The sequence below is a fragment of the Peromyscus californicus genome, unplaced genomic scaffold, assembly GCF_007827085.1.
Source record: "Peromyscus californicus insignis strain IS unplaced genomic scaffold, ASM782708v3 Scaffold_16__1_contigs__length_79575227, whole genome shotgun sequence".
NCBI classification, from domain to species: domain Eukaryota; kingdom Metazoa; phylum Chordata; class Mammalia; order Rodentia; family Cricetidae; genus Peromyscus; species Peromyscus californicus.
Genome location: NW_026294458.1, coordinates 41,285,465 through 41,312,861, shown reverse-complemented (window position 1 = coordinate 41,312,861; position 27,397 = coordinate 41,285,465). Strand labels below are relative to the sequence as shown.

Sequence of the window (27,397 nt, the reverse complement as noted above, 5' to 3'; positions counted from 1 at the left end):
ACTTCGTCAAGAGTGCCTGATGCTTTGGTCAATTCCCCTGTGAAGGGGAAAATGTGAAATATTGGTTATAAGTTGAATACTTTCATCTAGCTCGTGGATTTTTACATGCATGAAGTCTGCAGGGATATCCCAGTAATTCTGTGGTCACCAGGGCCAAGGCTTCTTTGTGTTGGACACTACTGTTCCTCAGTACATGGCTTCTTCCTTAGGGTCCAAAATGAAAGGTGGAGTTCAACCCTGTTGGGGGAATATTATTTTAAGGTGTGTTACTTTTATTCATGTTGTATTTGTCTAACTCTGTGAAGCTGTGTTACTGTGCCTGTGTAAAACATTTGATGGTCTAATAAAGAACTGAATGGGCCAATAGCAAGGCAGGACAAAGGATAGGTGGGGCTGGCAGGCAGAGGGAATGTATAGAAGGAGAAATCTGGGAGGAAAGAGATCTAGCAGCCAGAGGAGGAGGACTCCAGGGGCCCAGCCACACAGGAAGCCACGGAAAAAGAGTAAGAGTTACAGAAGGAAGAGAACGGGAAAGCCTAGAGGCGAAAGGTAGATGGGATAAGTTAAGGAAAGCTGGCAAAAAACTAAGCCCAGCTAAGGCTGGGCATTCATAATTAAGAATAAGCCTCCATGTGTGATTTATTTGGTAGCTGGGTGGTGGTCCCCCCAAAAAGGAGCAAAAACCTCCAGTAATACAACAACCCATCATGTCTTCATTCCTGTCAGAAGAGAGGAGGAATGGGAGAAGGCCATGTACATCCCGTGATGCTTGCCTTCTTCTTATGGCCCTTAAGTATGGCTCTCAAGAAGCCACACAAATTTCTTCCTTGTACCTAGTGATGAGCTGGAGCCACGGGTGCCAACATGGGAGAGCTATATCTCTTTCCAGCTCCACATTTAGCAACCTCTGCTGGAGGCTTGCTGTCTGCCATGGAGCCAGTATCCATATCATGGGAACTGGCAAGTCTCACAAGCTGGAGCTTCTCAGGCTCTCTCTCCTTCCCTCAGAATAGACCATTAAACATGTGCTGGCAACCACTGATGACATCCCATGGGTAAACTCAGGCACTGGCCATGTCTGGCTAGAAAGGTGATGGGAGATGTTGCCTGTTGTCTAGGTCATTGTGTGCCCACCTTTTAAAAACAGCAAGTCCCAGGGCTGCCATGATGGCTGCTGAGCTAACATCCTGAGTTCAATCTCCAGTACCCATAGAGTGAAAAGAGGGAACTGAGTGTGCTCTCTCACACTAAGTAAACAAAATGTAATTAAAAAAAAAGTATGACCTGTTTTGTTAAGGGTGGAAGGAAGCATGGTGATAGAAGCTTTCTCTCTCATTTCCTTGGTCCGCAGGTGTTTCTGTGCCATGGAGGATTCTGAAGTCAACTGGGTTAAATAGCGCAGCCACGCTTCCCCATGCTGCTCCTGTGCTTTCTCGCAGATAGAGGTTTTTCTCTATTCACTTAAGCCCAGCAAGCATCGCTTCCATGCCCAGTGAGCTTCACTAAAGATGGACATTACAAGGAAATTGCAAGGAACTGTTAAAACAAGTCCATGTTCTAAGTTTATGATTTCCTGGTTGTCCATGTTGCTCCCTTGCTCTAGCCTGGTCCTGGCCCCAGGAATACTGCAATCTCTTCCCCAGTCAGGAGCCACAGAAGCCTTGGAATGCAGAACTGCAGCTCCCACTTAAAATGCACCCACTAGCTCCCCACCCCCATCCACCAGATGCTTTGTTCCTGCAGCCTAGGTAGTTATACAGTAACTCCATATAAATAGCTTACTAAGGGAAACACCTGTGTTGAGTCGGTTGGCAGCTAAATGGGTGATGGGCTGTAAAAGCTGTCTAGATGCTCACTGAAGTGGAACCCATTATGTCAGCTCAACAGAGCTGGGTTGGGTTGGTTACCGAGGAGAGGCAGAGCAGGGGCCGGTGAGGAGAGTTGAAAAGAACAGAAGCTATAAAGTTGACAAGAAAAGGACACTGTGTGCAGTGTGAAGGTCTGCATCCTGCTGAGCTAAGGATTGTTTACCTCGGAGGGTGGAGGGAGCCGAGGGCAGAGGAAGCTGTGATCAACAGATGGGTCATCTGTGGGAAAAGCATGGGGCAACCACTACCTGTTTTCTATCTTCTCTGAACAGATGCTGAGAAAAGATACGAAAGCTGGGGCTCCCCGGGCTGGAGGAAAGGGCCCCGTCCAAAAAAAAAACAAAAAACCAACAACCATGAAAGATGTTAGTGGTTTCTGTACTTCACACAAACTGAAATGAGAGAGGTCAGATCACCAAGCCAGGTTCCTAGAGGTACTGGGGGAGCATGAGTACAGAACCCGGCCTCCAGCCCTAATTGCACATTATTTTAGGGTTTGGCTGCAGGGACTACAGATGCTGACTGAACATGCATTATCACTCATGTGTAGTTTCCGATCTGTACGTTTGTGGTTCCTATAGGGTACCAGCCTATGGCTTCACTGAGCGTAAAGTGTACAGCCCCAGGGGGTGCCAGTTTACACCCGTAGTTGTCTGAATGAAGCTTCCTAAATTGAGACTATGTATAGTCTCAGCATCTTTATGGTGTGTCTCTGGTTGAGGGGCTCAGTGGTGTTAGGGATCCAAGGTGGACTCTCTGTGGCTCTTTTCTCCTCAGGTACAAGATGGCTGCCTCAGCTCTAACCTGCCATCCAGTGTCAGTGTCTAAGCTGAAAGGAGGGGCCAGGTGAAAAATAATGTTTTACTTACACCATTCTCTTTCTAGGGGCAGAATCTTTTCCCGAAAGCAGCTGACAGACTCCCCTGCTATCTGATTGGTCATGTGGGGGGTGCGTCACGTGGCTGCCACTAGACCTGATTTCAGTGTCAGGGATAATGCGCTCACCATTGGAGGCTTACAAAAGCAGGCTTCTGGGTTATTGAGAACATGGCCAGTAGGATTTGCCATAGAGTCTCACACTGAAGATAGAGCGACGTGTTTTAATGTTTTGCGTGTTACCAGTCGAAAAGCACTCGGTAAAGAAGGCATATCACGGGTGGTTTGTAACAGTAGCTGCAGTTTACTTTCTGTGTTTTGTGTAGGGTAGTGACTCTGCACAGGAGTGACTCTTGGTTTGTGTAGGGTAGTGACTCTGCACAGGAGTGACTCTTGGTTTGTGTAGGGTAGTGACTCTGCACAGGAGTGACTCTTGGTTTGTGTAGGGTAGTGACTCTGCACAGGAGTGACTCTTGGTTTTGCCTTTCATCTGGGGGAAGTGAATCTTAGCCCTACTTCCTCAGCAGCTGTTCAGGTTTTTCTTTAACAAGCTCAGACACGATGCAATTATTTGATTGTGTGCGTAAGACTCTTGGGGAGGGGGGGTCTGTTTATTTCCTTACTTCTTTTTTTCCAGGGTAGAGGAACAGAAACCTGCTTCTCCAGACACTTTAGGAAAATAACCTCCACACACTTAATGAGAACCAAACTGATTTTGAAGATACCTATAAATGAGTTAAGTGGTTCAGTTAGAGTGATAGGCAAGAAAAATTCTTTCTTCTAGGGACTCAAAATTCACTGCAGCTATTTGTATAGGAAGATGGGGTTAAGTAAACATGATGAGCCGGGTGGTGGTGGTGGTGCACTCATTTAATCCCGGCATACTCGGGAGGTAGAGGCAGGCAGATTTCTATGTGTTTGAGGCCAAACTGGTCAGTGAAGTGAGTTCCAGGACAGCCAAGGCTACACAGAGAAACCCTGCCTCGAAGAACAAACAAAAGTAAGCATGATGAAGTTACAGTTACCAGAGGATTCTGGGAATCATTCCCCATATGTAAGGTGTCAGGGCAGCCAGAGTCCAAGGCCAAGTGCATCATGAAGAGTGGAAAGCATCGGTTCCTTTATAGAACATCAGAATCTGGGGGTTGGGGACTTAGCTCAGTGGTAGAGCGCTTGCCTAGCAAGCACAAGGCCCTGGGTTCGGTCCTCAGCTCTGGGAAAAAGAAAAAAAAAAAGAGAATCTGTTTGAGAGAAGTAAGTTCTGAGACGAGTGATTCAGACATTTTGTACCATTCTGTACCTGCCAGAACTGCAGCGCAGCTGTGGATATGATGCTACCGGAAAAGGGCCACGCTAGGACCACCCCCAATACCCTGTAGCCAATGTACGCTTCAGAATAGTATGTGGGTCTGTGTGGCTATCCTTTCCTCTGAGGAAAGGTGGGATCTCAGTGACAGGGTTTCCCCCTGGAAGGCCTGGAGAACTTTTCCTCCAGTAAAGGCCCTTTCTTCCCCTGTCCCCCGGAAAGCCGACGAAGAAGGAAACAGAAATGGAGTTCCTCTAAGCGTTTGACACTGAAGTGTGATGAGCAGAAACAGCACTTTGTGGAGAGCTCATTATAGAGAACCCCATGGAAGTGATCTGCCTGAACCCTGTGTCCTTTGTTCTCATGGCTGACAGTAAGGTCTGCGGGAGGTCCAGGACTCGCACTGAGGGAGGGGGAATCAGTGACATGGCATGACACATGGTGGCTGTCTTTAATCCTTAGGTCATGATGCCACATACTACCTAGTCTGATAACGAGGTACCCTCTAGGAATACTACGATCCAGCCTGTCAGTGCATTGCAGCATCATGGCACTAGCCCAGTTTGGGACTGAGCCAAGTTACCCCTTCCAGGAACCAACTTCAGAGCTAGAGCTTATGAGCAAGGAATCCTTTGTTGGAACCCCAGGTAAAGTCCCAGGGGACACGCTGGTAGCCTTCTCTCCCAACAGCCCCTTCCTCTTGTGCAATTGGTGTAGTCAAGCCTGTCATCTGATATCAGATAGGGGCTCCGGGCCAGGATAAAAGCTGAGGTTACTCCCTGGACCTAGGGGAAAGCAGTTCCTTCCTGGGTAGAAGAATTGAAAGTGGCTTTCAGTCTTCAGTGGAGGCTGAGGGGCTAGACTGATAATTAGTGATACTCCTCTCTGTCTCATGGAAACAGCTGTCATTTCTAACCTGTCTGTTCTGAGCCACCCCTTTCAGTGCCCAGGCTTGCTCAGGACTTCCAGTGGCAGGGGTGGGGGTGGGGTGGGGTGGGGTGGAGCCAGCTTCAGCAGGGTCAGCCTGGGGAAGAACTGACCCCTGAGTTTCTGGAGCGGGAATTGCTGCATTTATGGGATAGATCTCCTAAGGAGAATAGCTGTAATACTCTGAAAGGAGGGTTTGAATATCCAGTGGTATCTTCCCTTCAGCAGTGAGGAGCAAGGAGATTTGATGAGCTGGGCTTCCTTTCCTGCAGTTCATATTGACGTCATATTTGTTCATAAAAGAGAGACAGGTTTCCTTTCTCTCCTTCCTTCCTTCCTTCCTTCCTTCCTTCCTTCCTTCCTTCCTTCCTTCCTTCCTTCTTCCTTCCCTCCCTCCCTCCCTCCCTCCCTCCCTCCCTCCCCCCCTCCCTCCCTCCCTCCCTCCCTCCCTCCTTCCCTCCCTTATTTCCTTAATGCATGAACTACTACTTTATTATTTTTTCAGCATAATATTTTTTATTGACAATTTGGAAATTTCACATAATTCACCCAGATCACATTCACTTCTTAGGTGATTTTCTTAAAATATACAGGTCTAAAAAGACACCACCAGAACACATTGTATCATATATTGATCATTTGAAGGTTTGCAGGCGCATTTTTTATTGGACAATGCCCCCTGTTGTTCGGCCCCCAAATTCCTGACACCCACAAAACTGTTGCTTCTTGTTCTTACCTGGTGAACTAGACACTGATGCCAGTGGAGCTGATGCCTGTTGAGAGCTCAGAGCCTCCGGTTAAAGTGTGTTAAAAATGGTTTGGGGAGAGGGGCTGGTGAGATGTCTTAGTGGGTAAAGATGTCCACTGCCAGTTGGGGTGTTCAGTCATCAGCACCCACATGATGGAAAGGGAGAACCAATTCCCATGCATTATCCTCTGATCACCACATTTGTGCTTGCCTATACACACACACACACACACACACACACACACACACACACACGAGAGAGAGAGAGAGAGAGAGAGAGAGAGAGAGAGAGAGAGAGAGAGAATTAAAACGGGTAAGGAACTTTATATTTTTAGAAGTGCTTTTGTAATACCAGTGTTAAAACATGACATAATTTATTGAAATATGAGACTCTGTAAAAAAGGGTAAACTTGATTACAGAGTGCATTCATCATCTCTTAACCCAATCTGGTTTTTTAAAAATGTTTTCCCACTCCTACATTCTCCGGGTTTAAATATGACACAGCATTTGAACAGTTTTTAAAAATCTTAGAGTTTTGGGGCTGACTGTTCTGCTGCTTGCTTGAGGAACAGGTTTGCCTTCAGACTTCCCCTGCTGCGAGGACTCGGAAGGAGTCCTTCACAGACTCCTCTTCTGCAGCCACGTCATTAGGGATCTGTCGTTTCTCAGGCCTAGTGGACGACGGTCACAGCAAGAAAATCTCACGCCAAGGTCACATGAGCTGAGGGCCAATGCTGTGCCACCCCAGGGTTTGACTCTGTCCTGGAAGTCCCCTTTGTGCTCTATTTAAAGCTTTTCAGAAGCACAGTGAACACTGTGTTTGGGTGAGACTCCCAGGAGCAGTCAATGTCTGAGACTTTGACGTGAGCCAGGCAGGGTGCAGAAGGCTGCCCCTCCCCTACCACATTCCAAACTCGCCGTTTCCACATTTATATGATGCAAGAGAAAGCCAGGGGGTAGATAAGGGGTGGGGAACACTGGTTTCAAACGTGGATAGCGATGTAATGGGAGCTATGCTAGTACCTGCAAGCTTATGCCAATGGAACACCTTGGAACTCCGAAAGTTCAGAACAAAATGCTAGTCCTAGCTCTTTGGAATTTGAACTTTGAATGATACATTCTCCCCCCAAATTTATTTCTTCTTTTGTCTATCAGGCTACTCTCGAAAAACTGGTGATTTTAAGGATCACAGGAGAGAATGTACATGTGCGTGAGCTGCTAAGGTTGATGTCAACCGTGATGATATACTTTCCCCAACAGCATTATGTTTCCTAAATCTCCGGACCTCAGGCACAGTTGGTTATTTTTCTACTTGGATGACAAGGGAAATTTCACTTAGTTCCTGAAAGCAGGAACAGGTTCTTGGAGTCACTCCATATCATAAATGTGATTTCTCAGTCTCACACTTGTCTGTTTGCCCAACAGTGTGCCGTGTAAGAGGTGTGTGGTGGTTGGTAATGGAGGAGTGTTGAAGAATAAGACACTAGGAGAAAAAATCGACTCCTATGATGTGATAATAAGGTAAATGTATCTCCTCTTTGCTAACCTAGAATTGCTTGAAAAGAATGCTTTCCCACTCTGGCACAGCTGCGTTTTAAAAATGACTGTTTATGCACCTGATTATACAGCCTTGGTTGCTGACTACAGTGAGCCAGATTTCAAATCACTGATTTAGCAAATATTTAATAAGTCCACTTATTAAATATGCCAGGGACAAACCTAGCCACAGGAAAGATCATAGCACGATAAGAATGTTCATGTTCTTATGATGTTTGCATTCTAAAGAAAGGGGGGGAAAACAGTAAATGTATAAGAAGATAGCCTAAGTTTAATACAGACAAATAAGAGAGATGATAAACAATTATCAAGTGACTACTTGGGAAAGGGTGACCACTTGGAGGAGAAATTTAAGCTAGACCAAAGGACCCATAGAGGACTAGCTATATGAAGACAATGGAGGAGCAGTCCAGACAGAGGATGTGTTTTCAGGTTCTTAGGAAGCTTTGATCCTGAGTTTGTGAGGAGCAGCAGATAACCCAAGCTTAGAGAGCGGTCTACCCAGAAACCGAGGAGGTGGGCAAAGAACAGACCATGCAGGACTTTAAAGATTAGATGATTGCATGTTAACTTTAAGTTCATTAGGAGCTTTTGGAGCCTTTTAGAAAACAACTTTAGGAGATATGGTTGTGTCTTGAAAGTTTTCTGGCTGCAGCAGACAATGGACAAGGCAGGGTATGAAGCATCAGGAGAAGTTGCTGTATTCAGGCCATGGATGCTTGGGCAGAACTGTCATGGAGGAGAAGGAAAGAGGGCAGACTGGAACTAGATTATGGGAAAAGGGGTATCAGGATATGCTGCCTGACTAGATAAAGTACTGCAGATAAAGGGAACAAGGGCGCCTCTGGTTGTTTTCAGCTCCGTTGACTGGCTGGAAAATTTAGCAAGTTTGGGAGACAGGTTTCGGCTGAGGTTCAGAAGAAAATAAAAATTTCTGTATGACTGTTATCTTTAAGATGTCTTTGAGATATGTAGCAGGTAAGTGGACAGTCACATAAAGAGGTTAAACTTTCCAATAGTGAGTGGCCCATGAGCTGTATTTAATCAAGGGCTTGGTGTGACCCTTTAATACAGTTCTTCATGTTGTGGTGACCCCCAACCGTAAACTTATTTTGTTGTTACTTTATAATTGCAATTTTGCCACTGTTATGAATCGTAATAAATATCTGATATGTAGGCCATCTGATATACAACCCCTGTGAAAAGGTTGTCCGACCCACGGGTTGCGAACCATTGCCAGAGAGAGAGAGAGAGAGAGAGAGAGAGAGAGAGAGAGAGAGAGAGAGAGAGAGAGAGAGAGAGAGAGAGAAAGATGGCAGAGACACATGAGAGGGTCTGGCACTGAAGTTTGGGGCTCTTAAGACTTAGAGGCTGAACAAAAAAATAAATGGAGTGACCTGCCAGTGAGGCATGAAGAAAACAAGGTGACCCCGGTTGCCAACAAGAGTGCTAAGTGTTTTAGAAGAGGGATCAGCTGGGTCCAATTCCGATGGAAAGTTGTGCAAGGGCAGAGGGGGGCCAGATGGACTGTCAACCCGACAGTCACTGTCACCCTTGACAAAAGCTTTAGGCAGGATGTGGCAAGAAGCCCAACTGGAGTGAGCAGAGGAAAGAATGACAGAGAAGAGGGAGAAACCAGTGTCGTCAGCTATTGAGAAACGTTCTGAGCAGGTGACAGTGAGCTGGGCCTCGGAGGTGGTTTCAGGATCTAAGAAGGCACGTGGCTCAAGTAGTTGAAATGGAGAGTGAGCCTGGTAGGATAAGAAGAGGAGGCCATGGGGTCAAGAGTTCAAGGGTGATTCATTTTCTGTAGTGGAAAGGAGACGCATGTAACTGTGGTTACAGCCACCAGTTGTCTCTGATACACAGCGTAGGGGAAATAGCTTTCCTGTCTCTCGTGTCTGAATGGAAGGGGAGGGAAGGTTGTTATCTGGGTAATATTCTCTCTCCCTCCCTCTCCCTTTCCATCTTTGCCCCCCAAAGCCACCCCTCCCCCCGCCCCGTGTGTGTGTGTGTGTGTGTGTGTGTGTGTGTGTGTGTGTGTGGTAGCTTTAAGCAGCCATCGAACTAGGACACGGTGGCCACACGGAGAAGACCTTGCAGTGTGTCCTGAGGCTGCCTGGGTTACAAGCCGAGTTCTGCATAACAAGGTCATCTTCCTTTCTGTTTATTACCCATTTTTGAAGAATCTGTGGTAATTTATAAAACAACTGGATGTATCCATTTTCCCACTAACAGATGTTTAACTGATAAGTTTTAGAACCTCGGCAAGTCTTTGTAGGCAAACACCATGGGTCCATTTTGAAAGCCACTGTAGGTGTCTTGTATTACACACAGAGTTGGTGGCAAAAGGGTAAAACAGTATTTACCCTCCCAGGGGACATTGTTTTGGAAAAAAAAAAATTCCATTTTCATAGAATGCCTTTATATTGTATGCACAAACAGTGATTGTCTAACACTGGCCTTGAACATACACTAATACAACAGTGGATCTTTCTAGTGTTTACAGTTCAATAGCAAAAGGCATTTGTCTAATTGTGCTGAGTGTGGTATAGAGTTTTTATGTAGCTATTTAATTTCAGAATATTTTTTTAAAAATGATTTACTTTTATGTGTGTTTGCCTGTGTCTGTATAAATACACTGTGTGTGTGTGTGTGTGTGTGTGTGTGTGTGTGTGTGTGTGTGTGTGTGTTTTGCCTGCAGAGACCAGAAGAGGACACCAGATTCCCTATTGGATTTAGGGATGGTTGTGAGTCAGCATGTGGGTGCTGGGAACTGAACTTCGGTCCTCTGAAGAACAACAAATGCTCTTAACCACTGAGCCAATGGGTCTTCACCCTAACTTAAATGTGATTCTTCATGCCTTATCAGTCATGTTTTTGGACTGAATAACCTGTAGGCATATAACTTTCTCAGGAATTCAATGCCATTAGTTGTGAAGCCAAGGTGGGTTTGTGTGGCTATCCACCAAGTTCTCTTCTAACTATAGTAATTATTATATTATAATAATTAATAGATATAGTATTACTAACTATAGTGATTCTGTGGTTTTGTAGTCTCATTCCTTTTAGTCCTGTGCAGGTCAGACTGAATGACTGACCCCCTAATTAGTTTCTGAATACAGATGACTGTCTCATGAAAAGGAATCGTTTCCCTGGTCAGTACTGTAAAATAGTAATCAACTGTCTTGGTGCTTCTGAGTGCAGGAATAATGGCTGATGCCCATTCAATTCTGAAGCCTCAGAACCTGATGAACATGGCTCATACTCCACTCATCCTGTACATACTGTCTTACTACCCACAGAATGAATAATGGTCCTGTTTTAGGACATGAAGAGGATGTTGGGAGAAGGACAACCTTCAGGCTTTTTTATCCAGAGTCTGTCTTTTCAGACCCCACTCACAACGATCCCAATACTACAGCGGTTCTCATCGTCTTTAAACCACAGGATTTAAGGTGGCTCTTGGAAGTGATGATTGGTCGCAACATAGTAAGTGGGCAAAAACTATTTTGGTTCAGATTACTTTCAGTATTCCCCCCCCCCCCCGCCTCCCCCAAAGTAAAAAACATTCACAACATCCCATTTTGTGTGTCCTTTATTTCAGAACACTAATGGTTTTTGGAAGAAGCCAGCCTTAAACTTGATCTATAAACAACACCAAATCAGAATATTAGATCCATACATCATCAGAGAAGCAGCTTATCAACTGCTTCATTTTCCCACAGTGTTTCCCAAAGGTCAGGTATGTATGTATCATCACATAGTTTCAAACTGAAGATCTAGCTAAGGGGACAGAGGGACATTAGAGCTTTCAGACACTGCTAAGAACCATGGTTCAGATGGTATTTTCTTAGGACTATAGCTGTGTTCAGAAATTAGACACCAAATGGATATTATCTGATGTTTTACAGGTTGCAAAAAAGAAAAAAAATAACCTTAAGTGAGAAGTGTGTTTTGGGTTTCTTTTGTGTTTGGATGGTCTTCATAGACTCTTTTTCTGAAGGCTCACTAATTTATTTCTTACAACCATGGCTTCAGTGTTGTGCCGCAAGGCCAGCATGACTCACAGGCTGCTCAACAGCCCTGTGTGCAGAATGTAGCTTTTCGAGTAAAAAGAATTGTCTCAAGCACTCTGTTAGTCAACTTCATGCTACACAAAATACCAGAGGTAAACCATTTAGGAAGAAGAGACTCTTAACTCAGTGTTAGAACGTCCTACATATGGTGGGGCTTGCACACCATTGTGGGACTGTGTTAGAGTGCTCACATCTCAAAGGCTGCAAAGAGGGATAAAAAATGTCGATCAGGAGGCCACAGTGAACTGAGTGTCCTTACATTTTGTTGATATTCTCAATTCTCCAGAGGCTTTGCCTTTTCCATTATTTTGTTCTTGCTCAAACAACCCCAGCAGGATACTCTTAATTCACAGCTGCCCTGAGCTAAAACTACAGCTATATTTTATTTTAGAGGCTTTCCAAGATACCAGTCATAGCATATGTCCCTTTTAGAATAATGTTTACTTTTGGGGGCTTGAGTCTTAAGGACACAATGATGGCTTAACTATTTATCTTTTTAATGTTTAGAAATCCACTTTCATCAGACTAGGTATGTCTGGAAGAATGTAGCTTATTTGTATTTTTAAGTTTCTGATTTCTTTTTAGAAACCCAAACACCCTACGACAGGAATTATTGCCATCACACTGGCATTTCACATATGCAGTGAAATTCACCTCGCTGGTTTTAAGTACAGCTTTTACAACCCAAATGGTCCTTTACACTACTATGGAAATGCCACTATGTCTTTGATGAATAAGGTAACCTATCTTTCTTTCTTTTCCTTTATGTCTTTCTTTCTTTCTTTCTTTTTCTTCTTTCTCTTTCTTTCTTTCTTTCCTTTCTCTTTCTTTCCCTCCCTCCCTTCCTTCTTACTTTTTTTTTTTTTTTACTATTTAAAAAACCCTTACTCTTAAAAATGTGTGTAATGTGTTCATCACATTTGTAGGTGCACACATGGTGTCTCTGGAAGCCACGGGTCAATGTTGAGTGTCACTCCTCATCTTGTTTTTTTAATGGTCTCTCACTGCTACAGAAATTACTAAGCAGTCTAGGCTGTCTGGCCGGCCTGTCTCCGCCTACTCACAGCTGGGATCACAAGTGTATGCCACTACACCTGGCTTTTTACACATGTGCTGGAGGTAGAACTCGGGGTCCCTGCAAGTACTTTGCCCACCGAGTTTTGTCTCTAGCCACCCGTGTCCCTTTTCACACTCTTGAGCTCCCAAAGGCTGAAAACAGGATTCTGGTCCAGTGGCCCTTTTACTCTAGCAGCAGTTCCTAACTTGTGGGCCACAGACTCTTTGGATAGCCTCATGGTGACTGCCGTTTCATCAAACCCCAGTAGGGACTGAATCTTACTTTTTCTTTTTCACACTATTTAAATATAATCAACTGGTGTGTTTGATACACACGAACTTACCAAATCCTCCCTAAGGTCATAGTAATTATGTTCACACTTTTAGTTAAGTAGACAGGTGGTCTAGAAACAGGTAACCCTATGAAAGACTTCATGTCGACAAAGTGGCAGACCTCTATACCAGATGATGATCCTCTTGATCAGACACTGATGGTGGCGGACTTGACCTTGAGGGTCCAGTTCTGAATGAGAAGGGATTTCCTATTGTTGTAGTTCTTAGATTAATGATATACCATAAGCGACACACAAAAAAATGTTATGTTTAAAATTTTGAAATCAGTGATTTGCTATAAAGTATATTGCAATAACAGCTCATGAAATCAGCCTCGTTAAATAACCCCTGAATATCTCAGAGCTGGGAAAATGACATTCATGCTGAATTTTGCTGCTGTCTTTTGTGCTTCTAACGTGAGACAAATATTTAAGCTTAGAACAAATGTTGAGCTTTCCCCTCTGCCCTAGTTTCCTACAGTACATGTAAAATATTGAAACAAGAGCAGAATACCGAGGCAACTTCCTAGAGACATCCATCAACAGGATAGATTTAAAAAAAATGGTGGTGTTGGAGATCGGACCTAGGGTGCTGTACAGTGCTAGGCAAGTACTTGACCACTTATCTATACACCCAGCTCCAGAATGACTATTTTTGTGGTATTAGGAACTGACTTCAGAGACTTATGAAGGCTGGGCAAGTATTCCACCACTGAGCTAATATCTCAGACCTTTAAAAAAAAATATCTTGTGTCAGGGTCTCTCCTTGTAATCCAAGCTGGTCTTCACTAATGATCCTCCTGTTTTACCTTGTCAAATGGCTCGGATTATAGGCATTGCAAAACTATGTCAGGTTCAGAATTGTTTTAAAGGTGAAGGGTAAGTAGTTCAAGGTTATTATTTACTACATAATAAGTGGGCTCTAAGAAATCCTGTTATAAACCAACTCACCCACCCACCCACCCTGCAACCACCAGGTTTTATGGTATCTTATCTCCAGGTCACTTTTTAAAAATGGACTCCCAGTGTTACTTTTACATTGCATATTCTGACTTAAATTTTTGGTCTCTCTGTAATTCACTGCTCCAGATGGAGCTCATGTAGAAAGTGAGATTTAGGGAACGCTCTCAAGCAAAGAAGGAGCAAGCGGGGAACAAAGATCTGTGCAACTTGTTGCTAACATCTGTACTTCCTTTAACATCTGAATAACTTTTAACATTCAGAGTATTAAAGTGTCTGGCTTTGATAATGTCTGGAGAGTGGGACTGATGACAATCCTATTTCATTTTCTCTTTCAGAATGCATATCACAATGTGACAGCAGAACAGCTCTTTTTAAAGAGCATTATAGAGAAAAATATGGTAATCAACTTGACTCAAGATTGACCATACAGATTCAAAAGATGACGCTAAACAGTATTAGTTTTATTTTTGTACTGCAAATTTTAGTTTATTTTTAAATATGTTGGATGAACTCATCAAATAATTATGTGTATTAAATCTGTTGCTGCCTGGTGATTTATAACCACCAGCTTAATTTCTGTGAATATATTTATGAAATACAAAAAACTTTTAGTTAAGATATCAAGGAAATATAAAGTTTTGATTGTGTTGTTTTTAAGACAAGCTACTGTTTTGAGGTGTTTTAAAATTCCTTTTGGTAGTTCCTTCATCTTAGAGTTCCAGGCGCTTTAGCTAATGTCCCTAGTTCTGATGTTCACGTGTCATTCTGAGACAATTATTTGTTATGATTTGTTATTCCTGGCATATGACTGGGGGCCGGGGCAGAAAACTAGAACCACTTGTTGTGGAAGTCCATGGTGTGTTCATTGTAGTTTAATTAAGTTCCCCATGCAATTAATTAAGCCAGTAATATCTTGCAGTGTTCGGGAGTAAACCAGAGCCTTTCTTGTACATGCTAGATAGACAACACTCTCACCCTGATGAGCATTCTGAGATTCTTTTGGGGAGTGGGGGAGCGGGTTCTTACTGTGAGCCTAGGCTGGCCTTGAACTTGGTTCTCTTGCCTCACCTTACCAAGTTCTGGGATTACAACTCTGTGCCACTACATATGATGCACAGCATCATTTTTTAAATGAGAAAAGAGTGTTTTTCAGGCAAGGTTTATGTAAGCTCTGGGTGGCCTAGAAACCAGTGTAGTCCAGACTGGCCTTAAACTCAGAGATGGGCCTACCTCTCCCTCCAGAGTGCTGGGATTAAAGGAATGTCAGTTTAAAAAAAGCAAAGCAGCCGGGCGGTGGTGGCGCACGCCTTTAATCCCAGCACTCGGGAGGCAGAGCCAGGCGGATCTCTGTGAGTTCGAGGCCAGCCTGGTCTCCAAAGCGAGTTCCAGGAAAGGCGCAAAGCTACACAGAGAAACCCTGTCTCGAAAAACCAAAAAAAAAAAAAAAAAAAAAAAAAAAAAAAAAAAAAAAAAAAAAAAAAAAAAGCAAAGCAAGATCACTAATGAGGAAATTTAGTATTTTCCCAGTTTAACGTATTCATTAACTCTTAAATGTTTATTTGAAGCAAATTAGAAAAGTAAAACAATGAAAGTAAAGCCTTAACATTCTCGATGACTCTCTATTATTTCTATGGTAAAAAAAAGCTGGTATTTCCTATGCCTAAATTTAGCCTTCACTGAAACATTTACTGGGCCTCTTCAGGTACATGAGAGGAAAGTCTGCTGAAACACAAACAAAAGATAGCTCTGTGAAGCAGTCCCCCTTTCCAGCTGTTGAGACACACAACCAAAGGCTCCTGGGGGTAGGATGGGAGGAGAAAAGAACAGTAGAGGTGATGAGGATGGATTCAAATCCTGTCGGAAATCTGAACTGAATGAAGAATCGCTGTCCTTTGACAGTAAACATCACTGGAAATGTTGATGTTACTGGCAACAACTTGCCCCCCTACAGAGATTATACATAAACAGTTAAATACCAGAAAAAGAATGAATGAAATGCTGAAAACCAGCTTGTGTTGGAGGGAGAGTCAGCTGCTGGGTTGACAGAGATCAGACAGCGAGGCTAGCTCATACTGGCATATTCACAACCCTTGGGGTGGAAGCTGGGTACTAGATGACGCTACATGTTCATGGAGTGTTTCCCTCTTCCTGCACGGCCACAGGGAGCTGGGCTGCTCAGGGTCATGTCCATAAGTCAGGCTTGAGAAGGGTGGTGCTGGCACCAGGGCAGGTGGCATCGGAGAAAGGAGAAAAACTAACGGGAGCATTTGGAAATGATGCTATAAGCACGGTAACATTGGTCTTGAAAACACGACTTGTCAACGTTGAGAGATTTGGCATTTGGTGGCGTATGATGTCAAGGTTGTTTTATTTAATCCAAATAATCTGAGCAAGACACACATATATAATTTATTAAAAACACATTAGAATCTCACTATTTTCAACAGCCTAAATTCTAGCAACATATACAAATATCAAGTGACTACAGTACATGCCGAGGTAAGAAAATACATTCTGGGGGATTATAACTGACACTCAAGCCATCTTCACTTCCTCTGTACTTCAATACATGTTTTGTTTTTACCATTCCCAGTGCCCCAAATGGAAAACAAGAGAAACTACACACAAGCTGGACTAAGTAAGAATTGGTGCCACAGTTAACCTAAACACCTTCTCTCTAACCATCCCACCCACTAGATTTTGCAGTTTAGGGACTTCAAGTTCAAAACCAAAAGGTAGAATTAACAACTACACAGAGCTTCGCTAGTTCTCTTCAGAGGGTCTGGAAACCTTCCAGCGTCCCCCATAGTCTCTGGGTTCCTTTTAGTGGTCTTGGGTTTCTACTCCCCAGGTGACAATGTGGAGTCAAGGCAAAGATGCTCCCGCTCAATCCCTGGCCACAACTTTGTGGACACATCCATATGAAAAGCTTCGTCCCTGGGGCAGGGAGAGAAGCACACACACAGAACACACCGTAACTGTAATGACTGGATAAAGTCTCCAGGTGAACAGCGAATCAACCCATTGTTGAGTGCAAAGTGCAAACAGTGAAACATGAATTAAATAACTGGACTGGACCTGGCACATTTCAACAGGGACTACTTGGATCTACACACAGTATTTAACAAAATGCAAACCAGAATTCACAATCTCTCTATCTGTGCTGGTTCCAAGGATCAAGTAACAGCCAAGTCAGTGTAATTTTCTGAAACCTCCGAAGGCCACGCTTGCCACACTGCTGTCTACATATTTCTATAATTGTAACATCAGGAAAAGAAAAACCGAATAAACCACAGTGACTTAAGTATTGAATATTTCAAGCAAAGAATTAAAAAAAAAATCAAGGAGTTTGGTCAAGAAATGGTTCCTTTCACATTTTACGTGATTGTCTTCCAAAGCTCTGTATCAGACATGTAAGTAACTGAGAACCTAAAACAATCTATAATACAAAAACAAAGTAAAAACACAAAACCAGAAAAAAAAATCATTTGAACCAGGCTCAGCTCTTCATCTGCAACGTAAAAATATATATAAAAATAATTGGATATTTTATGAAAACCATGGGCAGAATTCAAAGACAGCACAGTGGCAATAGGAATCATCAAGTCTTACAATATGCATCATACTAGAGAATATGGCCTCACTTTATTTTTAGAAAGTTCTGGGGGAAATTATCTGAGACACAGTTACACAAAATAGCAAGCTTCTTTGGGAAAATGACTTCATCTTCAAAATGTCTCTCTTAAAGCTTCCACCGGGAATCTGACTCAAAGAGAACTATACTCTCTGTGTATTAAGCATGAATAAAAATAAAACAGCAAATGGTTTACTTTGTTCCCACCTGAAAGGGGGCAACTGCATCATGTGCTTTACACATTCTTAAATGTATCAGTACAAGTTCAGTATCTGTGCTTTTTGCTTCGTTACCTTGAAACAAAATGTGCATTGATTTTTCAATGAGTGAAATTGTGCCTCAAAATCTGCAAAACAAAAGGCAAATTACAATGAAAGCAACAAAATCAGAGGAAGAGAAGGAGGAGGAGGTGGAGGAAGAGGAGGCAGAGGCAGGGAACCTGCAGAAACAAACAGCTGTTTCTGAAGCAGTGTTTTAAAATACTGAGGGACTTGTGGAAGGAAGCAAAGTCAATACTGTTTAGCATTATCCAAATTTAGTGAGGGTTGGCAACGTACAACCTGGATGGTCCAAGCTGAGAGAAATGACCAGGACCTGATGGCCCAGTATACTTTAAGACTAAACCAACAAACATGTTTGTGCAGAGGGGTACAGAGTTTATGTCTACATCTGATGAGCTTCTTCAGTTATCTTGTCAGCCTACAGAAGCTTTCCGCGCACACTACAGGCTAATCCATTACAATGTCTAATGTACCCTATCAGAAATGAGTGCAGGCAGGTCAAGAAGTGACAGGTCGTTGGGGAGAATCCCGCTCAGTTCAGATGCTATGGCACGAGTCAGCCAGGTCTGACACAAAGGACTACTCAGATTCCCACAGAATCACACAGAACTGAAGAAGGCATGGTGGCCCGTTCTTTTTGTACTATAAGACTGAATCTCAGGCCTCACGCGTGCTGTAGGCAAGCACAAACCACTAAGACATATCCTCACCTCTTTCTTATTTTGAGACAGGGTTTTATGAGTGGCCTAGGTTAACCCTGACTTTACTTTGTAGACCTCAAAGCATTGAACTTGGGATCCTCTTGCCACAGGTACTTGGGACTGCAGGCCTGTGCCATCAGGTCTGGTTCATGTCGGCTTCCTTTTTCTTATACTAGTTTATTGAAGAAAACTGAAATAAACTATTTGACAACTGGAAGACTGTTTTCTCTAGACTGCCTATTGAAAGAGGCCACGAGCATCTATAAACACAAGATGGAGCGAGGCCACAAAAGGTCCTGGGTGGGATGAGCAGAAGTGAGACCAGGTCCTGTGCCAGGAGGCGTTAAAAGAGTGTCACCAAACAAGAAGTCAGCCCCCCAGCTTACTGCAAGGCACGTGCTCCAACTCTGCACCTTCCTCGGGAAACACAGAACAGTGCCCATGGCTGCAGCTAGGACAATGTTTATGGACTGCAGCTGTGAAGAAAAAGATTGCAGACAGTAATACAGGGTGGAAAGAGGAGTAGAACGTGATAGTACCTACCTTTCACAAAGGGAGCATTTCAAGCCATTTGATATTTCAAGAACAGTACCATGCATTATTGCCAGCAAGGCTTATCAAACCATCTCAAGTTCATTAATGTACCTGCAGCATTGGTAATAAATACTCAGTGATTTTCAGTTTCTCGGAAGTGCATTATAGGGAGCTTTTTCTGTATTAAAAATAGTGTTTTACAGTAGTAACAAACAGGATGCTTGAAATGTAACAGGCAAGCAGTAACTGTGCCACACAGTAACACCTTTAAAGCAAGATGGCAAGATAAGTAGTTTCTTGTACCTCGGTCACCACATTCCCCTACCCACTTCAGTGACAGATACATAATACATTCTACTATTACTACCACTAAGTAATTAAAAAGCCATGTGCTTTAAATGGATGCTTTGTAAAAAGCAGCACCACCTTCAAAGGATTTCTTTAAAAGCATCCCACTTCTCATCCCTTCCTGCTCCAGATACTTCCTGGGTGCTCTGCGGCACCTGGTACACCAGTTCCTCTGGGGCAGCAGCTGGCTTCCCACCTTTCGGGGTGTCATACTGAGCCTGGCCCGAGGAGCAGCTGTCAGTCCTGGAGAGAAGTGTGTTGTAAGTTCCCACTAATGCGGGAGGAGGTTGGTTCCCTGCCGTTTTGAAAGTGGATGTGGAGGGCAGACCAACTGAGGCTGTGGGGTGCCCTGACATGTCCATGACGATGGGCGTTGCATACTCAGGCCCCGTGATGGGCAGTGGTTCAGCATAGGCATGGTACACTTCCTGCACCGGAGAGTTGTAAGGATCTAGGTCTGCGTAGCCTGCTTCTTTTCCTTCTTCAGGTTTGAAGGTAGACCTCTGATGGAGTGTGCCAACAATTCCTCCCACGAGGGGTTGTGCATATTCTGTGGGTCCCACAAGACACAATGGGACACTTAGGAAAACAGATTACATACTTTCAAGGTGACCTCTACAGGTTGCACCAAAACCAAACATTATGTCATGGCACTGCTGTCTTTATCAATGAAAACCATAGAATTCCCACCACAGGGGCCAGCTGAAAAATAAAAATATGTTCTCTAGTACCTCACAACCTGACACAACAAAGGGGCTCATTCCTATACTTTTGTATCAAGTGTGTATATTCTTCAGATTTACAAGCAGTTCCTGCATGGGAGCAAATAGTTTATTAATGTAAAATTATTAATTTATTAATGTAAAAGCATTAGTCTTAGGAAACACCACCTCTTTCTCCCTTCGGAACTATCGGAAATGATCAGAAAGGACATGTACTAGGGCAGCAGGATGCCACGGTCTTTCAGCTTTTCCTGACTCTTTATTATTTTGGGTACTGGCATTCATGTACGTATGGAGGCCACACGTCAACACTGGGTGTTATTCCTCGAGAGCTGTCCACCTTTTGTCATTTCAGACAGTGTCTCTCACTGAGACCTGGGGCTCACCTATTTACTGTGCTAGCAAACCCACCCCCAGGCTAAGGGATATAATGCCCAGTGTCTTTAGAAAGGAATGCTTCAGTTTTATGGACAGAATACCTAAGCAGAAATGACTCATTTTCTCAAGGTTATTTTTTGAAAATGTTAACCTTCAGAACACAGTTTGTCTTAAAATTTTTGTATGTGTATGAACGTTTGCCTACATGCATGTCCGTGTACCATGTGTGTGCCTGGTGTCTGCACAGGTCAGAAGAAGGCGTCTGATCACCCAGAACTAGAGTTACAGATGGTTGTGAGCCACTTTGTGGGTGCTGGGAACAGAATTCAGATCCTCTGCAAGAGCCACACATGCCCTTAAGTGCTAAGCTGTTTCTCCAGCCCCAGAACATAGACTACCTTTAAGACAGGAAAAAGATCGAACATATCACAAATCCTACAGTCCTTGGAACAAACCTAAGTGTTCATAGTCTTACCTGCAGAATCAGCTTGGAGCACTGTGGTGACTTCTCTGGGACTTAGGTGACTCACTTCACTATTGCTATAGCGAACTGGCGTCTCCTCGTGGTCCACGGATTTGGCCGGGAGAAACTGCTTCACTCCTTTCCACCAACCTTCATTGTGATTGTAAGCCAGGGACCATGTATTACTTAGAGACCAGTTCTACAGAACTCAGTTCATGTTCGAGGTGACTCTGCTCTGACAGAATGTCCAGCACAAAGCAGCAAACGACAGAAGTCTCTACCCAGTGCACATGCAGAAACAAATCACTACTAATACATGGTCAGACAGGGTCACCTCAGGGTTTTCAAAAAGCTTTTCTCAAGACCTCCAACACTTTTTAGCTCTCCTTGGGCTGGACTGGTTAGCCAGTGGCCTGATACACTCTGTTCATGCACTGACCTCTTCCCTAGCAGTGAGATTAGGAAGGGGACTTTCAGCAATTCAGATGACCAAGGCCCTCATAGGTTCTTGAAGAACTGGATTCCATGGGTGATCACTATGGGAGAGTCACATACATATACTGTTACTGGGACCCTGGTCCTTGTTTCTTTTCCTTTTTGGGGGGGTGGGTGTTGTTTTGTTCTTTGAGGCAGAGTTTCTCTGTGTATGTAGCCTTGACTGTCCCGGAACTCTCTTTGTAGACCAAGCTAGCCTTGAACTCATAAAGATCCGCCTGCCTCTGCCTCCCGAGTGCTGGGATTAAAGGTCCTTGTTTCTTACTCAGTACTTACACAGAGCACAAGGAAGGCTGGACTCAAGAGAAATAATCACAGGAAAAGACCAACTTTTCAGAGGAAAAGACAACAATGGGCGTTGAAAGAATTTATATTCTCCTTTTAATTACTTATGAACCAGATGGTGGGAGCATGTTAATTTCTTTTTTTCCTAATGACTTATTTGTTTTCATTTTATGTGCATTGGTGTTTCACATGCATGTATGTCTGTGCGAGTGTCAGATCCCCTGGAACTGGAGTTACAGACAGTTATGAGCCACCCTGTGGGTGCTGGGGATTGAACCTAGGTCCTCTAGAAGAGCAGCCAGTGCTCTTAACCACTGAGCCATCTCTCCAGCCCCAGGCGAGTAGGTTAATTTCTAACTGAGGCATCATCACTAAGGACCTGAGAACATCTTTCCTCCCCACTACACCAGCGGAGGAAAGACCTCTCTGTGACTGAAAGGAGAAGCTAAGTCTACACGTTACCTGCCCGATCCCAGTGCGGTAGGTCATAGGTGCCTTCGGTTTTCTTCTTCCTGAAAATCCAAGTCAGAAGACAGTGAACCCTTTAGTAAAATCTCTCAGATGGCAGCACAGACACGTTATTCACTCGTCAGGGGCATGTGATCCTTTGGCACAGAGAAGTTTTGAGCCTCCCACACTCTTAATTGTCTAGACATCCTCACTGCCAACACCCCAGCAAACAACAATGCTGTCACTAGCAGTGACAAGCGGTGGAGGAGGCGAATCTTCTCCAGGCCTGGAAGGCCCTACAGAGTCTGTGAGGAAGGAAAAGGCACAAGAGCACTGAAGAAGACTATGCCCAGCCTACTCCCCTGACCTCAGAGTTCCGATCTGTCCTCGCCAGGGGAACCGTTCTCTGTTAAGAATTACCATTTACTCAGAGCCTGTTACATAAGGAAACCAGCAGTGAAAGGACATTTCCTGACACAAGGGGCATTCTTCCTTGGGCTGGTGAGATGGTTCCACAGGTAAAGGGGCTTGCCATCAAGCCTGAGAACCTGAATTTGATCCCTGGAACCTTCCACAGGGTGGAAGGAGAAAAACAGCTTCACAAGCTGTCCTCTAACCTCCACAACGCGGCATGGTATGTGTGTATGTATTTACACAGCACAGAAATGCAAAGATCAAGCCAGACAGCATGGTATGTGTGTATGTATTTACATAGCATAGAAATACAAAGATCAAGCCAGACAGCATGGTACGTGTGTATGTATATACACAGCACAGAAATGCAAAGATCAAGCCAGACAGCATGGTATGTGTGTATGTATTTACACAGCACAGAAATGCAAAGATCAAGCCAGACAGCATGGTATGTGTGTATGTATTTACATAGCATAGAAATGCAAAGATCAAGCCAGACAGCATGGTATGTGTGTATGTATTTACATAGCATAGAAATGCAAAGATCAAGCCAGACAGCATGGTATGTGTGTATGTATTTACACAGTATATAAATGCAAAGATCAAGCCAGACAGCATGATATGTGTGTATATATATACACAGCATATAAATGAAAAGATCAAGCCAGATCAAATTCCAGCAAACAAAAGGAGGTGGTCATAAGTTCCACCCTTATCTGAGAAGTTGTTGGTAATTAAAAGCTACCTGAAGAGGGAGAATTAATTCATTTTTTTCAAGGGTGTTCCCCTGGTAGGTGGATAGCCACACACCCAAGAGTATATAAACACTGATTAAGTTTGATAGGTGAGAACACAAAGTTGGGTGGGTATGGAATGAGGGGAGGGTTGATCTGGGAGGAGTTGGGGGGTGTATGATCACAATGTAATTATGTAATTCTCAATTAATAAAAGTACATATTATTATTGTTTTTTGTATATATTATGAAAACAACAAAAAAGAATACTACTTATTCAGAGCTGTTTACAAAGAAAACCTAGCAAATGAAAGGCAATTGATAGAAGCATGCAAATCAAGTCTAACCAAAGTTAGTGTTTACAGGCAGGCTATCAAGAAAGCAGAAATTATTCTGCCTTTCATATGAGGATACACATAGCTGTACGATTTGTTTAAGATCACAAGTGTGTCTTTCATAAAGAGCTCAAGCCATTTACTTTGTCCTCTAGGATGTACAGATCCTCTAGCACATGGGTCAATACTTGGCACAAGGTAGTAGCCAAGTATTCAAATACAGTGTTTGCTGAATGGGTGAATGAAAGAAGTCTGCTTTCTCCATCAAACCTGTCCCTCCTGCTATTATCTCAACTTATGGCATTGCTACAAGTCAAACTCCAAATGCCAGACATCTCACATCACCCCAGAAGAACGCTGCTGCTTCCTTCACATACAACTAGTCATGCATCCTTCGGACACTGCTGTAAACCACGTTCGCTCTGTAGAAGCATGGTCCTGTACTTCTGCCTGAACAAACTGAATACAAATTCATCTGGATGCCTCTTCTTACCTCTCTACTATTCACCTGACCCAAACCTCACAAACCTGTCAGTTTTACAGTCATCTGATTATAACTAGTCCACTTAGCTTTTCTTTCTTTCTTTTTTTTTTAAAGATTTATTAATTTATTATGCATATAGTGTTCTGCCTGCATGTATGCCTGCAGGCCAGAAGAGGGCACCAAATCTCATTACAGATGGTTGTGAGTCACCATGTGGGACTTGAACTCAGGATCTCTGGAAGAGCAGCCAGTACTTTAGCCATCTCTTTAGCCCCCACGAAATACCTTCCTATTCTATAGAACAAAACCAGAAAGCCTTTCCTGATCCAAGCTCAGAGTGCACCTCCATAGTTACATTGGTATGCCCCCATGCCAGGCTCATAGGAGATGACTCACTGCTTATCTTGCCCACTGTCCTATCTCTGTCTTTACTTAAGCAGTTCCCCCAGTTTAGCCTACTCTTAACTAAGATAAGACTGAATGCCTGTGTCTCTCCAGGATTCAGATGTTGGAATCCTAACCCCACACGGCGATAGTGTTGGGAAGTGGGGCTCTAGGGAGAGATCAGGTCATGATTTCATTGGAATCAGTACCCCTAGAAGAGGCCTAGGGGAGCTTGTTCACCCCTCCTCCACTGTCTGAACCACAAGAGGGGTCTCTCACTAGCCACTTATCGGCCAGCACCTCATGTTCCAATTCTCAGCCTCCAGAACTACAAGGAAATTTGATTTACAAAACATCTGTTTTATGGTATTTTCTTCTCTCAACCTGAACATTAAGACATCTACTCTCTTCTATCTGGGTAGATCTTGTTTCTTTAGGCAAAACATGAAGCTGTCCTTCCTGAAGAGAGGGTTTCAGGCTGACTCTCACGGTCCCCCCAGCACTTCATTTATATAACACTCACCAAACACAAGTGGTTGTTATTTTGGTCGGCCAACCCTGCTAAGCACATTAGGGAAATCAGTCAAATTTTCTCAGTATTACCACTTAGCTATATGTCAGTGTTCATCTCAATGGATAGATCCTAATGTACAATGCAGACCTCACTTACCATTAGAGCTCCACAATAACTAACTGTCCTTGGAGTTGATGGAGAAACCTGGTTTAATTCTAGTGACTACCCTAACAGGTGAACTGGACTGGACTTGCACTATTTTATATATTTAGGGTCTGTTCCCATCACTGCATGTTTCCCGGAATCAATCATGTAAACAAGCTCAGTACTGACCTGTTTCTCCAATGCCAAGCACACACTAAAATGAGGATGAGCGTGGTGAGGGCCATGACCAGCACAGGAACAAGAACAGCAGCCAGTGCGACATCTGAAGCCATAAAACAGAACCACCACATTAACAGCAACGCAGAAATCATGGAGGAAAAGACAGAGAAGTTGAACCAGATTAGCACAGCTCAACGCTTTCTGTCTCAAAGAATATCTTAAACATCATTTATGAAACAAGGCTGGCCACAAACGGGTGACACATACTTGTGGACAGTTTCTTCAGCATGTTCCTCATTCTACCTCTACTTCTGCACATGTCTGATATATGTGCAGTATAGTTTTTAAATTGCCAAAAGTTGAAAGACAAATGATAAATCAGAAAAGCATCTTACGCATCCATGGTAGAGTGTATGTTGTAAGACATTACAGGTCAAAAACAAGGTAGTAACAAGTTCATGGTCAACTAGCAGTCCATCAAGAAAATACAAGCAAGCCTCAGCTGCAAAGCATTGCCAGTAAAAACCAAAACAAGGCGCTACTTTTGCTTATGACAGGCAGCCATTAAAAGAAAAATGGGTATTTGTTGGAGAGGCCAGCAGGGAACAGGTTTGTTAATAAGAATAAAAAAACTATATTTCTAATTGGAATTTGAGGCAGTATGTATAAGAACCCATTAAAAGCTGCCATTCTACATCAAGAATTTGTTCTTGGAAAGACAACAAGATATTCAAAGATACATCTTCAAAGATGCCCATTCCCATTTCTGCAGAAGAGTGAAAACTGGCAGTCATTTGAATATCCAGTGATGAACTGTGCTGTCTTCACTACAGAAGAGATCATCTCGCAACCGAAAATGATGTTACAATATCATGACAAAGTATTTGTAGCTATGGCCAGGTATCAGTGCAGCCAAGCACAGAAAGAGATCTGCATAAACACTCAGAAATGCATTCAATGCTGGAGGTGGCGGAGACTTCTATCCTCATCCCACAGAAAATGGTCTGCTCAAAGCTATTTGGAATAGCAATTCTTTTCATCACCCCTCAATCCTCTTCTCTCAGTGAGCAGGACAAGAGCTGCAAATGCCGAGAAGTCACCGAGGGCTTAGAGCCAGACACTATGTCTAACTCACGGCATCTCCATTACTCTCCACTACACTGTGTCCCAGAGAGGAAGAAGCACGTCACTGAAGAGAGCAACAGGGAGACGGTGGACAATGACGTCTGGTGTTTAGGAAGCAGATGCATGGCTGCCAGGTCCAGGGAAGAGATGCGCTGTGGGTACCACGGAAGACCTCCTTTATCCTTTTTTTTTTTTTTTTTTTTTTTTTTAAGACTTCTTTTATCAATGTCTAGGATAGTCTGCAGGCTCCCCCGAAAAGGGATTTCCCTTTTTATGGTTTCCACCTTAGGGGTTGAGTGAAAAATCTCTTGGTCAAGTGTTTGAGAATATGGGGCATATTTAAAATAGCTTTAGTGGAGAACAAGAGGAAAAGCTTACTGGAGGCATCCGTTAGATTACCATCACATATCTGACCACAATATGATTTTTTTTCCATGAAATTAAATGCAGGAGGAGGAAGAGGAGTAGTAGCATTAGTAGTAGACAAAATAAAATCATGACTGAGGCCAGGAAGCCCTCAGAAATTAGAAAAAGAAATATGCCTTTCCTTATTTTTTTTAAATTTTTTTTAACAGCTAGAGGGAATAAGTTTACATGGCTCGTCTGATTATGGCCCAGATGTTAAAACTTCTCCCCAGACACAGGAGCTAGTGAAGTAGCTGCCTTGTAAGCACTGGGTTTTGAATTTAGTCTCCAGAACCCATGTTAAAAACACGGAAAAGCCAGGACTGCTGGCATGTGCTTGTAATCCCAGCACGGTGGGGCAGAGACAGGCAGACCTGGGAGGCTGGCTGGCCAGCTAACACAGCTTGGTTGGCAAGCTTCAGGCCAGAAAGAGACCCTATCTCACAGAAAAGGTGGATAGGAACACATCTGAGGCTGTCCTCTTGTCTTCTTATGTAAAGCACAAACAATTCAGCTTAGATTGCATTATCATCGGGAAGCTGGGGATGGTTCTTGGGATAGGCTCAGCTCTGTCTGCTTGGAGAGCTCTTGTTTCTGTCTAGCTTTTCCTATACCATGAGGAAGATGAAGACAGGAAAGAAGCTCACGCGTGGAAAGCTGGAGGAAGTTATCTG

General features: G+C 43.5%; 2 protein-coding genes across 7 annotated transcripts in view; one reads left to right on the top strand and one right to left on the bottom strand.

The window, feature by feature from the left end:
* Positions 1 to 14,693, top strand: part of St3gal6 (ST3 beta-galactoside alpha-2,3-sialyltransferase 6) — a 62,960-nt gene extending 48,267 nt beyond the window's left edge. For all 5 annotated transcript variants that reach the window (XM_052740935.1, XM_052740932.1, XM_052740934.1 and 2 more), the window contains 5 exons: positions 7,152 to 7,247; positions 10,589 to 10,775; positions 10,891 to 11,028; positions 11,948 to 12,100; positions 14,049 to 14,693. In XM_052740935.1, coding sequence (XP_052596895.1) covers positions 7,152 to 7,247; positions 10,589 to 10,775; positions 10,891 to 11,028; positions 11,948 to 12,100; positions 14,049 to 14,135 — 661 coding nt within the window. In that variant the 3' untranslated portion in view covers positions 14,136 to 14,693. The remainder of the gene's footprint in view (positions 1 to 7,151; positions 7,248 to 10,588; positions 10,776 to 10,890; positions 11,029 to 11,947; positions 12,101 to 14,048) is intronic.
* A 1,369-nt stretch (positions 14,694 to 16,062) lies between these two features.
* Dcbld2 (discoidin, CUB and LCCL domain containing 2) overlaps positions 16,063 to 27,397 on the bottom strand; it is a 67,260-nt gene continuing 55,925 nt past the window's right edge. For both annotated transcript variants that reach the window (XM_052740930.1, XM_052740929.1), the window contains exons 13-16: positions 25,203 to 25,296; positions 22,017 to 22,066; positions 20,787 to 20,924; positions 16,063 to 19,761 (exon numbers count right to left, since the gene is read on the bottom strand). In XM_052740930.1, coding sequence (XP_052596890.1) covers positions 19,292 to 19,761; positions 20,787 to 20,924; positions 22,017 to 22,066; positions 25,203 to 25,296 — 752 coding nt within the window. In that variant the 3' untranslated portion in view covers positions 16,063 to 19,291. The remainder of the gene's footprint in view (positions 19,762 to 20,786; positions 20,925 to 22,016; positions 22,067 to 25,202; positions 25,297 to 27,397) is intronic.